This window comes from Atractosteus spatula, chromosome 22 (assembly GCF_055471065.1).
Source record: "Atractosteus spatula isolate fAtrSpa1 chromosome 22, fAtrSpa1.hap1, whole genome shotgun sequence".
Lineage (NCBI taxonomy): Eukaryota > Metazoa > Chordata > Actinopteri > Semionotiformes > Lepisosteidae > Atractosteus > Atractosteus spatula.
The window spans coordinates 1946104-1961545 of record NC_142727.1 but is presented as its reverse complement, the minus strand read 5'-3'; the positions used below and the strand labels follow the sequence as shown (position 1 = coordinate 1961545).

At 47.6% G+C, this 15442-nt stretch overlaps 1 protein-coding gene across 1 annotated transcript; it reads left to right on the top strand.

Moving 5' to 3' along the window:
* The first annotated feature begins 8050 nt into the window (after window positions 1–8050).
* On the top strand, window positions 8051–13496 carry LOC148816486 (CD209 antigen-like protein C). The gene is made up of 6 exons (XM_088940023.1): window positions 8051–8235; window positions 8891–8992; window positions 9829–10002; window positions 10858–11009; window positions 11595–11701; window positions 12212–13496. The coding sequence occupies exons 1-6, from the start codon at window positions 8094–8096 to the stop codon at window positions 12369–12371; spliced, it is 837 nt and encodes a 278-aa protein (XP_088796149.1). The 5' UTR covers window positions 8051–8093; the 3' UTR covers window positions 12372–13496.
* Window positions 13497–15442: the final 1946 nt, after the last annotated feature.

Below are 15442 nucleotides of genomic sequence, written 5' to 3'. Positions count from 1 at the left end.
GGAAACTCCTCGAAGATAGCCGAGAACGAGATCTTCCTATTCACTAAAACTGCAGTCGTCACTTTGCTTAAAAAGTGATGTTAAAGTCAACTTTTTTTTTTTAACCAGAAAAATGGAAAACCTTCTAGACATATACTAAAAGATCAAATTCAATTTGATGGGAAATTAAAATCCACATACCCCACCTAACATCGAGTGCAGCCCATTTAAGATTAGATCACTTTATTGGCCATATACAATTTCTTGTGTGAGGAATTTGTCTTTTCGCAGACCCCAGCTTGCTCTCCAGGAGACACACAGACAGGGAGAGAAGCTGGGGGTCAGAGTGCAGGGTCAGCCATTTATACGGCGCCCCTGGAGCAGCTGGGGTGAAGGGCCTTGCTCAGGGGCCCAGCGGAGTAGGATTCCGCTGCCGGCTACAGGATTTGAACCAGCAACCTTCCAGCCACAGGCGCAGATCCTGAGCCACAGTGCCACCACTCTGATTTCTATCATTTAGGGAGAAAGAAATGAGTTTGCCTTATTTCAACAAATAACTAAACGGTACTCAAATTCAACAAAGTCTAATCTGGCCATCTCAACTACTCACAAAAACGATGAGGCACTACGTAGTAGCTGTGCCCTTGGGTGTAACTTAAATCCATGCAAGAAGAGGGGTTTAGCATTTTATTTCCACCCCTGCTATGCCAATTGTGATTGGCTGAGCCAGATCTCTTAAGCACCCTCTTGTGGTCTGGAGGGGGAGTTCGTCTCCTCCTCTTGTTATTCACACTGCTGTGGGGTATTAGGTTACATACTAACAGCTAACAGTGGCTAAAGATCTGCACCTGTGGCTGGAAGGTTACAAAACGTTAATTCTAAAAGCTGTTATATAGGTAATCTGTTATTCAACCACACAATGGGCTTTCCAACTCCAGGAAGACTTCTAGACAATCACTTGAAGAGCAACAATTCCAGCTGACTTGTCATTAAAACCCCTTTACCCTGCCCGACGCAGAGCTCAGCTCGTCTGGGATCTGCAAGACCACTTCAAATTCAGGCCGTAAAAGGCTCAAAGCGGCCTTCAACCTGCACGGAGATTCAAAACGCAGACGCAGAAACCCAACGGGGCCTTTGCACTCGGGTGTAAAGCCTTCTCCATACAAGATGGAGGCTTAAGGTTAGATTTCCAAAACCAACACGCAAAAGTAAGATCTGGCTCAGGCAAATCAACAAACAGCATGGACTAAAACGCCAAACCCGACTGGTCCCTCACAATGAACTCTTCCACTCTGAGACTGTGGAGAAGAGAGCTATGGTAGAGTACTGACCTAAAGACGGTAGATTGGGTATAAACCCACACTGGGCACCATATTTCAATCTTTTGTAATGGAAGAGGATTGCACAACTGACTTGGCACGCTGACCGCACTACACACACAACATACGTACTGCGTTTAAGATCACTGTTGCACCAATGTAAAATGCAAAGTGTTTGCTCCAACACTACAGTACGTTTTCAGGTGCAAACACCCAGGAGGCTCGCAGGGACCTGTGCTAATCCAGCCCTGGCAGCCCACTTGCTCAACAAGATGATTGCCAACGAACAATCGCAGCTCTGACGGGTTCAATTCTTTCTCCGTACACCCTGTTCAGCAAAACACAAGTCGCAACTTTAAAACATAGCCGTCGCCAATAAGACTCGGAGCCGGCAAACAGAAAGAAAGCTTATTTTAAGAATTCCAAAGAACTGTTCTAGTGCAGAAGCCCAAATCGCAACTGTACCCACTTTCAGAAAAATGCTGACTCAGCTCAAATCACGTAGACATCATACGATCAACTGAGGTCGAAGTTTGCTTAACCAAAATCAATTGGATACAAGTGAAGTCTTCCTTTTTGAGGCTTATAGACAAATGGTTGAACTGTTCTTGTCAGCGCTTCTCTCCCGACTTCTGAGAGGGCACTCTCCCCAGCCAAGTATTCAATAACCGTCTCTTCTGCTCAGCAAAAAAGTCTCCAGTGGATTTTTTTGCTCTACAAGTTCTTGAATTGAGAACTGTAGACAATGCCGTAATAAAGTTTATTTGCATTAAAAAATGAAATGAAAGCATACTTATTAGCATCTAGAAAGGGGATGGGGATTAGGAATAGTTTGTCATGTTTATAGCTCTGGCAATAGTTCCATGGTTAAGAAACATGAGGCACAGAGGGTTTGGAAGAGAAATCCTATCTCCCCCTCCCCCCAGCTGTACACATGGTACTCAAATTAACAGGCAACAGTTAACGGTAACCGTATGCTTTGTACTGTAAGTTGTGCTGGATAAAAGGCATCATCCCTCCATTTTCTAACTGCTTCTGCCAATGCAGGGTGGCAGTGGAGCCTGAGACTAACCCAGCAGGCAACAGGCACAAGACAGGGTACAGCCTGGACAGGACACCAGGCCATCACAGGAGACAGACAGACACACTCACACCAAGGCCAACTTTCCCAGAAGCTAATGAACCTACCAGTGTGTTTTTGGGCTGTGGGAGGAAACCACAGCACCCACACAGACACGGGGACAACATACAAACTCCACGCAGATAAGACGCCAGGAATTGAACCCAGTGCTCACCACTGCACCTCCCAAATATTCTCAAACCACATTTGCCAACCGTGCCCTTAAGCAAGATCGCCGATTGCACCACACTCTTCTTAAGGAGGATTTTAGTGAGCTGAGCCCTGCTAGGAAACAGACTGTGAATCACAGTTACAGGACACGTGGCAAGCTCTGCTGAGCTGTCATCCAAGCGATGAAGGCAACTTGACTTTTTCCACTCAGATGCAAAACTAGGAGGTATGGATGGGCAGCTCAACTCCTTTTAAACCTTACAAACAAATCCTGAAGCATAAATCATCCACTTCCAAAGCCAGGCTGCAGCTCTCACTGACCGTTGGTCAGTTAGTTAAGGGGGAGCTGCAGTCCCAGTTTCTCGGACCAGCTGAGAAGTCTCAATAACAAAATAAATTCATTGACGGCACAGGGGGAAAAAAGTCAGAATTCTGAATGAAACAAGGACACTGTGGAAGTACTGTAAGTCGCCATATTGTTGCAAATCCCTGGTCTCACCACAGGTGAGAACTGTGACGGGAAGAAGCCCTTCCTGCTCACTAGTCCCTGTAATGACTGATGTACTGTGATGGACGGGCGAATAAGTACAGGTTGTGCAGCAGACCTTTCACCCCAGAAATGTTCCAGCGCGATCTGTACAAGTAGTATTTGTCAGCAAAACCATCTCGAAGTGGAGAGCAATATTTCTACTGGATGAAAAGAGAGGGATTCACAAGCCTGCTTGTTTACAGTGTAACAGGGCCGCTTCGCTTCACCTCACCGGAAGTTTTGTTGCCTAATTCTGAATCGCAGAACATGGTTCTGCACAGACCTTGAAATTTTGTCTAAACTTGTGATGTAAAGCGGAGGTTTTTCAAACCTGAAATATAAAAACAGCCTTGCAGCTCCCCTTTAAGCCTGGGCCTGCCCCCCGGGCAAGGCAACTGATCACATCAAGGTTTTAAAAGATGCGTTGCTCCGAGAAAACTGAGCTGCTCTGAAACGGGAAGCAGTTGTTTCTAGTTAGCCATCACTTGCAGGCGAAACCCCAGCTAGTACCGAGACCTAGAATCTCCTTGCGTTGGGGGTATTACAACCAGGGTAACTTCCTCACTTCGTAAGGCTAACTCTTCCGTGCTTAAACTGCATCTGAAATTGAACTGCCGCACAACAGGTAGAGCGCTTCTAAAAAAAGACTCGCGTTGTTCCGAACACTTATAGGTCCCGTGTGGAAACAAATCACGCACCATTGGTTCCGCTTCCATTCCAACAGGTTTGCAAGTTTGCAAGTAGCAGTTGTGCTTCAAAATAATTTTACAAACAGTATCATACAAAGTTATTAAGCCTATGCAATGCCCGGCATGTTACAGAACAAATGATTCAATGTATAGCTCAAAGATTAATATACACGCTAAACACTTACAAGCATTTCAACTACAAAACCTTCATTGATACTTCTGCAATAGCGGCACATTTACAAAATAAGTGACACGTTGGACCTAGAAATAAATATGAAAGTTACCTTTTCGCATTCTTTCTTAACGGCGATTTTCCATCGCAGACCTCGCGGCGAGAGATCGTCGAGCAGGGGATAATTTTCGCCGACGGCAGCTCTCCACTTCTTCAGGACAATGCGATATCAATAACAAAATGCCGGGTTCCTCTATCCCCCTCTTTCCACAGCGCTCCAAACTGCCCGTGGTCTCGGACGCGCGTGTATTTACCACGGAACCGGCCGATTCGACCTGTGTGCGCGCATCCAGTTTGACTTCTGTGAAAAACTATATGAATCAAGTTTTTTAATTATTACTTTGCGTGTTAAGGCCGTTCACCCCACCTTCTCAGATTTTTTTAAAATTTAAGAGCAGAGCTTTAGGCGCGTTTCAATACGACATACCTCCTTTAAATCTCCACAACTCCACCTAAACCACCCCCCACAGGACTGCAAAAGAAAAACATACTTTTCATGAAGACAAACCTCCGCCAGAACAGTTACTCTCTCTCGACTGGCGCGAAAACACCTGACTGTATTTGATTGCTTAAGCGTCTCTTTGTTCTAATTGGTTAAAAAATTAAGACGCCACTTCCTGATTGGCTACGAAGGACAATCGACGTACGCAGGCCGAACGTTCATGCCCGTTGCTATGGTTGCTGATGAGTACGTGTCCAGTTCTCGCCTGCCGTGTGTTTCGCGTCCCATCCCATTACGAAAAAGCCATAAGGACACCATCCCGGGCTATTGCGTGTTAATGTCACAACTGTCAATTGTTGTATGATAATGCATTATAAGACCTGGTCTGATTCTCAAATCTGCCCCAGGGTGAGATTGGATTTGTTTGCAAGGCAGGCGTTACTCAGTTGGTCCCTCAGTTCTGTGGCTCATTCCCTGACGAAGATGATGGGTTTTGAGGGCGGGGACTGTTTCTGCTGCAGCTGGAGCCGTAGATGGGGGGGGGGATATTCATTTTGATTTCTTCTGAAGCAGCTCCTAAACGAGGCGACAAGGTATTTTGTGCATTAAGCACGTTGTTGGCATTTGCTAGGTAGCCCACTCTGTCCATCTCCCTCCACGCTCTGTGGGTTTCCCTTGCGTCTAGTCGACTTTGATTACTTTCCAGAGGAACAAGTCTGCAAAAGCTGTTAACGACATGTTTTGACCTCAAAATAACCTGAAGTGATTCAGCACACTGCACTACTTGGACATAATGTATTGCATACACTATGGACACAGAGCAGCTCTATTCATATTGACTTTTATTCCATTTCTATTACATTAATATCTCTTATCATGAAACATTATTTTTGTGAGCTCGCAGAAAAGACATTCCATTGCCAGCAACTACTGCTGCACGCTGTATTGTTGTGCATTTGATAAATAAACTTTGATTTGATGACAACTGCCTGCTCTTAAAACACAACACAAAGTATCTAACGTGTAATACATATATATGCTCATGACCTCAGTCCAAGTCAGCTGTGTCACGCTGATGATTGCTAAGAAGGATTAGTCAGCTGTCTGTGGCTGCTAAATGTGACTGTCCTAGAACGTTTTCATTTTAGATATTTATCGGTATGATTGGCACCCAGGACAGCAGTCCAGACACTTGTGCACAGATCATATATGTGAAATGCCCTCATTTCCCAACGTTGTCTTTGTTACCATTCTTTAACATTGTTGTGGCCCAGTTAGGTGCTGATTGGCTGTGTTTTATTTATGTGATCTGTATGTAAGGCGCTATGATCTGCTGAATAAAGCTTTATTTAAACTGCTGTCCTCCTCTAGAGCCAAATGACGTTCTCTTTCTTTAGCCCTTACTCAAGTTATCCCACTGCTACCACCACTGTCCACTGATGAGGACCTACCAGCACACTCTCATCCACTGTACTGGAGAACCACTAACAGATCCGAATGTCCACAGTCCTGCTACCACTGATCTTAGCTCAAAGCCATTCAAGGAAACACCCCATCTTGACCCTAAAAACAGGCTAAAGGCCATGAGTGCCTTTATTCCTTGAATAGCTCGTTTCACATTCATGACTCACCGTTGGAAAGACGCTCACAGACATTAAAAGCATCATACCCTTTACACAACGTCCTGTGATGCAATCAAGCCCTTTTTCCTACAGCACTGGAAGTCAGCTCACAGTTCTCACGCTACTTTGTTTTTTAACGGAGAAACAGTCAGGCCTCACAATACAGATCAGACTATCATGTCGGCACGGTTAGAAAGAACCCCTTCGCAGTCCGTAGGATGAGAAGGAATTTAAAATAATCTTCAGTTCAATGCGGATTGTGTTCAGCCAGCAGCTATATCACCCCGCAGCTCCCAGCTGGCAGCCCCACTGGAGCTCAGCAGGTGTGAGCCTGGTCAGTACCTGGAGGGGAGACTCCTGGGAAAGCTAAGGCTGCTGCTGGAAGAGGTGTTAGTGGGGCCAGTAGGGGGGGCTCACCCTGTGGTCTGTGTGGGTCCTAATGCCCCAGTATAGTGACGGGGACACTAAAAAGACTGTAAAAAGGTGCCGTCCTTCAGATGAGACATTAACCCGAGCCAGGTTCACACCCGCTGAGCTCCAGTGGGGCTGCAGGGTGATCTAGCTGCCCTCCTGAGTTGGGGAGGAAGGGAAAGGCGGCTCTGTCCGAGGCCTGTGGAGGTGGACGAGTGTGACTGATCTCGCAGTCACGGGACAGAGGGAGGCCCTCAGGCAGGCTGGGATTTCCGTGGCATTCCCGGGATGACGGGAGCTCTGCCCTTTGGGTGTCCGTCGGGCAGGTGGAAGAGGTCCGGAGCCGCGGGGAGATATCCGGTAAGGACGGCCGCTGATCACGTCATCCTGCGAAAAGGAATTACTCAAACACGTAAGCCGGTAACATGACATCTCGACACAGACGTGGGAGAAGTGACACTTTAGATCCTTTAAAGAATAATAATAATAATAATACCTGTGCTGGTCAGTGCTTTAGGAGCTTGGCTTACCAGTGCCTGATCACTGGTACGATCACCAGCCTGAAACAGGTGTGGAGACGGAGAACATCACCATCATGCATGACATGGCTGTTACCACCGTTGGAGCAAACCGACGGGGCATCCTCCTCCACGAGCGGAGCAGGAAGCGACGGTTCCTCGTCGATGTAGCTGTGCCAGGTGACGCGAATGTCTGCCTGAAGGAGGCTGGAAAATCGGGCCAATACAGGGACCCTGAGAACGAGATATCGCGCCCGTGGAACACAGAGGCAGGCGGGGCTCTTGGAGCTGCTCGAGTCGGGTTTCAGAAGCACCCCGAGGAGCTGCCGGGCAAAGCGGGTGCGGCTCAGGTGCAGACGATCGCTCTCCTCGGAACAGCCCACATACTCCGCCAAGTCCTGACCATCGGACAATAGCAGGACCTGAGGAGCCAGCAGAAAAGCTGAGAAGATAAAACGTTTAATAATAATAATAATAATAATTCCTTACACTTCTATAGCGCTTTTCTGGACACTCCACTCAAAGTAATGGGGAATCCCACTGTTACCACCAGTGTGCAGCCCCACCTGGATGATGCTCCAGTCCTCTCCCCACACACCAGCTCTCAGTGGGGAGGAGAGCAGAGTGATGGAGCCAGTTCAGAGATGGGGGTTATTAGGAGGCCATGACTGGGAAAGGCCAGGGGGAAATTTGGCCAGGACACTGGGGTAACACCCCTACTCTTCTCGAGAAACACCCTGGGATTTTTACTGACCACAGAGAGTCAGGACCTCGGTTTTACGTCTCATCTGAAGGACGGCTCCTACCCATCATCCTTTTTTTTTGTACAGTATATTGTCCCCATCTTTAGCACGAGTGACACACGCGCAGATTCTGATAGCCTTGCACTCTCTCAGATCTGCTGGACACAACAGGCCTTGCACAATTTCCGGGGATCAGAGCAGTCATTTTCCTCTCAAGTTAAAATAACAGAGAGAGAAGGAGAAGTAAGATCCAGTGCAGTGAACAATACTGAAGACCGACTGGCACTGTGACTGCAGCACACCGATCACAGCAAGGACATGGACAGGGAGTACAAAAACATAATCATATCTAAGATGTCAGAAGGAATATACACTGATTTAATCAGCCCTGATAATCATGTGTACAGCACAGTGGACCGGCGCCTACATGAAAACAGAAGACCGCAGGACAGACAGAGAGGTAACGTATGTCTTTAGAATCTGTTAAAGCATTGCTGTGATTAACCCTTGTATAGTGTGTCGGGCTTATGTTTCAACTCCCACTGATCCATTTCTGTTCTGCTGTGAATACTGACACACTGGGAGAATCTAAATTTCTACCTGCATGTTTAATGCAACAGCTTTATAGAAGGCTGCTAAACAGCCATGCCTTTGAACGGGACGGAGCCTTTGGAAGAGTTCAGAAACTGAAGTCATAAACACGGGCCATTTCTGAATGAACTAGATTCGAAACCAAGGGATGCTGTGTTAAAATCGCACAACTAAGGTGTTAGAATATCGCATACAATATTCAACATCCTCAGAGTCAACTCTGAATCCACAGGGAGACACTTTAACAGAGGGTACAGGAGGAAACGGTGTGGAAGTGCATTTAAAACTGAGAACGAGTGGCACTTCTTTACACAAAGGGTGGTGGGAGTATGGAACAAGCAACCGAGCCAGGTGGTTGAAGCCAATACAGCTGGATCAGATCTTTGGATCAGGCAGCCTGCAGGAACTACATGCGTTAGTTGTGCTGAAATGCATTTACTTGTTTGTAAACTTCCCTGTTTCCTTATGTCCCAGCGTGAGACATCAGCGTATAACCTTCTGTCTACTCATGTCTGTGTTCACAGTGAAAGCAGGGCGTGGGCCTCCTCCTTACAGACTGGTCGCAGTGTTTCTGGGGCTGCTGTGTGTTGTTTCACTGACTGGCTTCATAATCCAGTCCGTCTACTGTGAGTATAACACTGTATGGAACTATAGCCGTTTAATAATAATAATAATTAATAAAATCCTGCAATGAAGTCTCCCCCACTCTCCAACGGTGTGGTTGTGAGTTTTGATGTGATAAGATCCTTGGATCCACCTCTTAATTGCTTTTAGGAATTTTTGAACAATCTGATCTGTACGGAGACCACCAATCAAATAATAATAATAATAATTCCTGCATTTATACAACAATTTTCTGGACACTAAAACACTTTACAGGTAATGCTCCAGCCCCACCTGGATGATGCGCCAGCACTCTCCCCACACACCAGCTCTCAGTGGGGAGGAGAGCAGAGTGATGAAGCCAGTTCAGAGATGGGGATTATTAGGAGGCCATGATGGGTAAGGGCCAGGGGGAAATTTGGCCAGGACACTGGGGTAACACCCCTACTCTTTTCGAGAAACACCCTGGGGTTTTTAATGACCACAGAGAGTCAGGACCTCAGTTTTACATCTCACCGAAAGGACTGCGCCTTTTTTTACAGTCTAGTGTCCCTGTCACTATACTGGGGCATTAGGACTCACTCAGATTGCAGAGTGAGCGCCCCCTACTGGCCCCACTAACACCTCTTCCAGCAGCAGCCTTAGCTTTCCCAGGAGACTCCCATCCAGCCAGGTACTGGCCAGACTCACACCTGCTGAGCTCCAGAGGGGCGGCCAGTTATGAGCTGCAGAGCGATACAGCTGCTGGCTGAGAGCTTGTGTCGCTGCCTGAGTTTTTTTGTCAGCACCTTTCTAACGGCTCGATACCAGTGCCTGCGTGCTTCCATATGGTAAAGACCGAATGTCTATTCCCCACCAGGTTACGGATTCCTCCACGTCAACCAATCACAGAGCTCTCTACCAAGAAGGAACGAGCTGGATGAGCTCAGTGCCAACTATACTGCTCTAGCTGCTGCCCATGAGAAGTTAGTGGAAGAAAAAGAGGAGTTAGAGAGAGAAAACGAGAGACTCCTGTCCCTGACCGCAGATATCAGTAAGCGCTTTCACGTGCAATGTTACTGGAAAACAGGGATGATGGGAGATTTTTTATTCTGATGCACAAAACGAATTGTCTCTGCTTTGTTCTGCACAGTCTGCTCTCCCCAGTAGCTGAGAATGCATGCAAGCAGAGCCCATTCGTGCTCACGAAGTTACCTATCTTACTGAAAGCATTTCCAGTGTAAATGAAGGTTGCAGGTTGCATTCCTCAGAAATTGCCCATTGCCCCCTTTTAAAATCCCCAGCTAAGATGCATTATGCTACCGCAAGCTGTTCAGTCCTGTGACGGGTCAGCCCCTGCGAGGGGCAGAATAACTCTTTCGTTCCAACCTGCTGCAAAATCCATTTAGCGCTTAGTCAATATCGCATTGATCTCCAGCACCTGGGTCGCTAAAGCAATTAAGCACCAATTGAATTCATTTATCAGAAAGGTTCAAAGTCAGACAGCATGATGGCCCAGTGGTTAGCATTGCTGCCTTGCATGGGTGCTCCAGAGACGTACTGGTAGGTTAATGAGCTGCTGGAAGAGCATCCCTGGTGTGAGTCTGTGTGTACCCTGCAATACACTGGCGTCCCTCCCACGGTGTACCCTGCCTTGTGCACGTTCCCTGCTGGGATAGGCTCTGGCTCCCCTGTGACCATGAAGTGGATAAAGGAGTTTAGAAAAGGGATTGGAAGGAGACTCAAAGTCCTGGCAGGGCATTTAGACACGTTTGTCTAACCACTGGGACAAACTGAGGGCTGGGATGTCCCCATACACTCAAGAGATATGGGATTAAAGTACACTGTGTTGGACAGGGAACTGGACTGAGAGGAATCTCCTGTCATTGTCTGCGTTCTCCCTGTACAGAGAGACTCTGCAAACTGTGTCCACAGGGCTGGGATTTTTTCCAGTCCAAGTGTTACCGCTTCTCGACCGGTAGGCGGAGCTGGAGGGACAGTCAGGCTGACTGCAGGAGCCAGGGGGCTGATCTGGTGGTCATAGACAGCAGGCTGGAGCAGGTAAGTGACTATGAAGGAGAGCAGGGGCGAAAGCATTAGGGGAACCATTGCGTGTTATGGAGTTGACAAGAGACGTTTGGGAAGAAAGCTAGAGCCTGATCTTGCTCATTTCCTCCCAGCCATCTCCCTCTCTCCCTGGGACCTCCCTTCACTTATCTCTCTCACACCCTTGTGGCAGCTCCTCAGCTCATTCCTTGCAATAGTAAGGGGGCGGGAGGGATCAGCCTCATCCTAGTAGCTAGGCTGCCTTTCCCTCAGCTAGGAGAGTAACATTAGTTAGGACCCACACAGACTGCAGGGTGAGCGCCCCCTACTGGCCCCACTCACACCTCTTCCAGCAGCAGCCTCAGCTTTCCCAGGAGTCTCCCCTCCAGGTACTGGCCAGCCTCACACCTGCTGAGCTCCAGTGGGGCTGCCTGGGTGATGTGGATGTTGACAAGTTCACAGATAAAGGGAACTAAACCACGTCTCCCCACCAGACTTGACCATAGCACAACGCTTGTAATGGGGGAGTTCTAGTGGCTCCCTTTGCTGTCACGTTAATAACCAGCATCACGGATGAGTAACTCTGCGTCTCCCGTTCAGCTCTTTATATCGAGACAGAGCAAGGGAGGCAGTTACTGGATCGGACTGAGCGATGCCGACTCCGAGGGCACCTGGCTGTGGGTGAACGGGGCCAGAGAAACCGGAGGGTGAGTTCGGCGGAAAAGCCACCGGCCCCTGACTGTCTGGGCAGAACCGGGAAGAAACACACACGATGGCCGCAGAGAGACGTTAAATTGAGAGATTCTGCTGTTGTTTTATATTTTGTTAGACCTGATTCGGCGAAAGGGTGTGTTTTTATTATTAATCTGGTCATTATTTTTGGCGAAATCCACAAAAGTAAATGGCCTAATACTGCTCCTGTCCATTCGTGCTTTGAAGGTCGAATTCCTTTTTTTATTTCAAGGCAAGTAAGACGTGCAATGGAAACATGTCAACAGCTTTATTTTCAGCTTCTGTCACTGAGACTTTCTCTCTGGCTGTGAAGTGCGTCTATTTCTGTATCGGTTTGACTATGTTGTCTCCCTTTTCGTCTTTCTGATGTTCCAATGAGAAACGGTTCGGTTCCAGCTCAGTCCTGGAACGGTAGCACCACGCTTCACTGCTCTCTCCTGCTAAAAGGCTGGAATGACGAATACGCGTGAACTGGAACTTGACAGGTACTGGATGCCGAGACAGCCGGACAATCACCGGGGCGGAGAGGACTGCGCGATGATCTCCTCCCGAGCCATGGGAGCCGTGAGGAACTGGAATGACGACGAGTGCGGCCGGACACTGTCCTGGATCTGCGAAGCCGACAGTCCGCTCCTCTCCGCTTAAGACGCTTGGCGGCTCCGAGCAACAACAAAAAAACAACAACCCCGTGCTGCTCTTCTGGAGCCGAGCGCCTCGCCATCGGGCCACGGAGAGGCCGAAGAACCCACAGGGCTTGCGTGACGGCGGCGGGAACAAGCCGTAACTGCGCTTCACAGGCAATACGCTCGCTTCACACCTCACGCAGACTGCAAGCGGCTGCCGAGGAGGACGGCAAGGCGATCCCAGGATCGCGCAGCCCCAGAAAATTCAGTTAAACTCCGTTGCGATTAAGAAAGCAAAAAAAAACAACCAAAACAAACAACAGCCCGTAGCGATGGGGAATTCTGACCTTGGACGTTATGTGGATTTGGCTATTGAAATTGATTTTTTTTAAAAATCTAAATGTGCTTCGGTGTTCGCTTCGAGCTTTTTTTTTGTACTTCTGCCGTTTGTACTAGCGTACGGAGCCCGGGAGGGGCCATCGGTAGGGGGAAAAAAAAAGTTCTATCGAGGGAACGACTTACGATTCGTGCGCACGAAATAACGTTTTCTGTTTCCCCCGTTTTCGCACGCGCATAGAAAGTTTAAAACGCCAGCATTATCCCCGGCTCCTGACGACAACGCTATCAAACGCTAGTTAACACGTCACTGTGTCTTTATATCGGTACAATAAAGCCAAACTGTCTGACAGTGCTGTAGATTAGGATGATGGATAGAGACGAACTGATGAAGTTTTATTTCGGCTGGGGGCTGAGTTATTAGGGCACTGTAGCTACTGTACTCTTGAACTGTTGGGACTGCAGCTCTCTTTCACTGCTTGTGCCACGTCAGTCCTTGCGAGGGAGTTAGGAAACGTTATTTCGTGCGCACGAATGAAAGAAAACGAGGGAACGATTTAGGTATTTCGTGGGCAGGAACTGTAAGTCGTTCCCTCGATATAACCTTTTTTTTCTTACTGATGGCCTCCGCGCTAGCGCGTCCTCCTGACTCTGCAAATGTTGGCGGCTGTTTGAATTGAACCCCCTCCTGCTGTCGCGCTCGCTCAGATAAATGAACCACTGAGACCTGCCCTGTCACTGCTGCAAGAATCCCATTTTGTTCTGAAACTCCAGAGCGAATTGCGTATCGAGTTTTGTAGGCGGTGCAATAAAAAACCAATGTGTGCTCCTGTGGATATCCGCTTCAAAATGTTCAGAATAAAAAGTTACGATTCTGCACTTGTCAGAACATGTTCTGTGCCTTCGAGCTTGTAGCGTTCTGGTAGCCATGGTTACCCTCGGTTCCATGCATTCCGGTGGCTATGACGACCATGGATTTGCGGAAGGTGAGGTGTAGTGCTGTACGGCAGAAAAGCCAAACTACAACTCCCATCAGCCTTTTAGGCACGCTGGGCTTTTGCTGAGTCCTCATGGGTAGTGTAGTTTTGTGTGCCCTTTTTTTTGGACCGTGCCATTTGGTTAGCATTAAGAGGTCTTGGCAGACTGCGTGTTCACACACGAATCTCGCCGACATCATCGTTACTACACTTCTACAAACATCCCTCTGGACACCGGGGGAGAGAGTTCGGGTAGCTCGCTAGTGCTCTCTCCACTCGCGATACCTCCCCCCGTGGCTGTTACACGACCCCGGAACCAAGCAGAACCACAAACCAGGTGCGTTTGAGGGCCAACCAGCAGTTTTCCCCCCTTTCTATCTCTTTCCTACCAGCTCTGCAGGGCTCCGCTCCACCGTTACACTAACGGCTCACAAACCTAGTTAATATGTAACTCGACGAGTACAGTTTATTGTAAAGATTTACCCAACGCTAAACTAATATTTCATTCCCCTTTTCGTTGACATTACAAGGCTACCCAAGCGAATCATTAACTGACGCCGTCTGCCCCCAAGTGTGCAGAAGCCAGCGCTTCATCCGCCGAAGTGCGCATGCTCTGCCCTCAAGTATACGTCACCGTGCTTGCTTATAGGATAGCCGTCGGTATCGAGTTACCCAGCAGCGCTGTCCGGAGGAGAGGGAGCTGAAATGGTAAATGCATCGTTCATTTATCTCTGTGGTGCAGCTGTTCCTGAAATAAAACCGAATGGCTGTCGCTGCTGTACCTTTCCATCTTCATTTTGAGCTCTGCAGCTTTCAGTTCCAGTGTATCATAGGTCAATGTCAACCATATCGGTAGTTCTGATGTGCTCTCTTCTTACCTGTTCAGTCTGCGCTGAGTGCACGTAGCCTACTCTTATTGCGTTAGAGACATATGTACACAACAACGTGACCTGAACTTTTTAAACTTGCCCACAGTTTTAGTTTTTTGCTTGAAATACGGCAAGTCGCCTTAGACACGCATAACAAATTCGTCCCCACTTTTTAGATGACAAGCAAACAAGGTTGGTTTGCCCCCAGAGACGCTTTGCAACTTCTCTTGTGTGTGTCGCTGATGACTTCTGAGCGGCCGTGAAGTAAAACGGATAGGGATTGGACAGGGGGTTTTGAACAGTTCAATGGGGTGTCAGTTTGTATCAAGGTTTCGATTGGGAGTATGGGAAACGTAGTTTTTCTTCAGCCAGAATGCGTATACGTCAAAGTGACTTCTGAGGGAGTTTGCAAAGGTATTAATCAGCATGGTGCCGAACTACCAGAGCTTCACTGGTGCTAGAAGAATAGTTTCTTCTATGGTAAAGCGCAAAAAAAAGGTTGAAGATCACTTTTAAAGAATGCAAATTCTTAAAGAGTTATTATTGGTTTTTCAGCATTGCTTCAGATTATGAAACGTTGCTGTTTATCTTTAATACATTAAATTACACTCAAGATGTAAGGGCATTTTTCGCAGAAAAAATTAAATCTGAAAACAAGTAGCTGTAAGACCCAAATCTCTTATATGGTACTGAAAGATCTCACCTTTTTCTGTTGCACAGTCCAAGGGTTATTATTGTCTGGGGGAAGTTTGTTTTACGACATGGTCCAATACAATAATATAACAAGGAAGACAAAGCTTATAATCAGAGAAGACAGGACAGTAGTGCCACAGGAGTTCATTTACATTGTCTGGGACAGATGTTGCAGAGGGGATGAAAGATTTCCTAAATCTGTGACTTTTAGAGCTGGG

What these genes read in the sequence shown, in the direction of transcription:
- LOC148816486 (XM_088940023.1), top strand. Translation starts at nt 8,094, where the DNA reads ATGGACAGGGAGTACAAAAACATAATCATATCTAAGATGTCAGAAGGA. An exon ending in CATAATCCAGTCCGTCTACT is followed by an intron (nt 8,993 to 9,828) that starts GTGAGTATAACA and finishes ATTCCCCACCAG; the next exon opens with GTTACGGATTCCTCCACGTC. An exon ending in GGGGCCAGAGAAACCGGAGG is followed by an intron (nt 11,702 to 12,211) that starts GTGAGTTCGGCG and finishes GGAACTTGACAG; the next exon opens with GTACTGGATGCCGAGACAGC.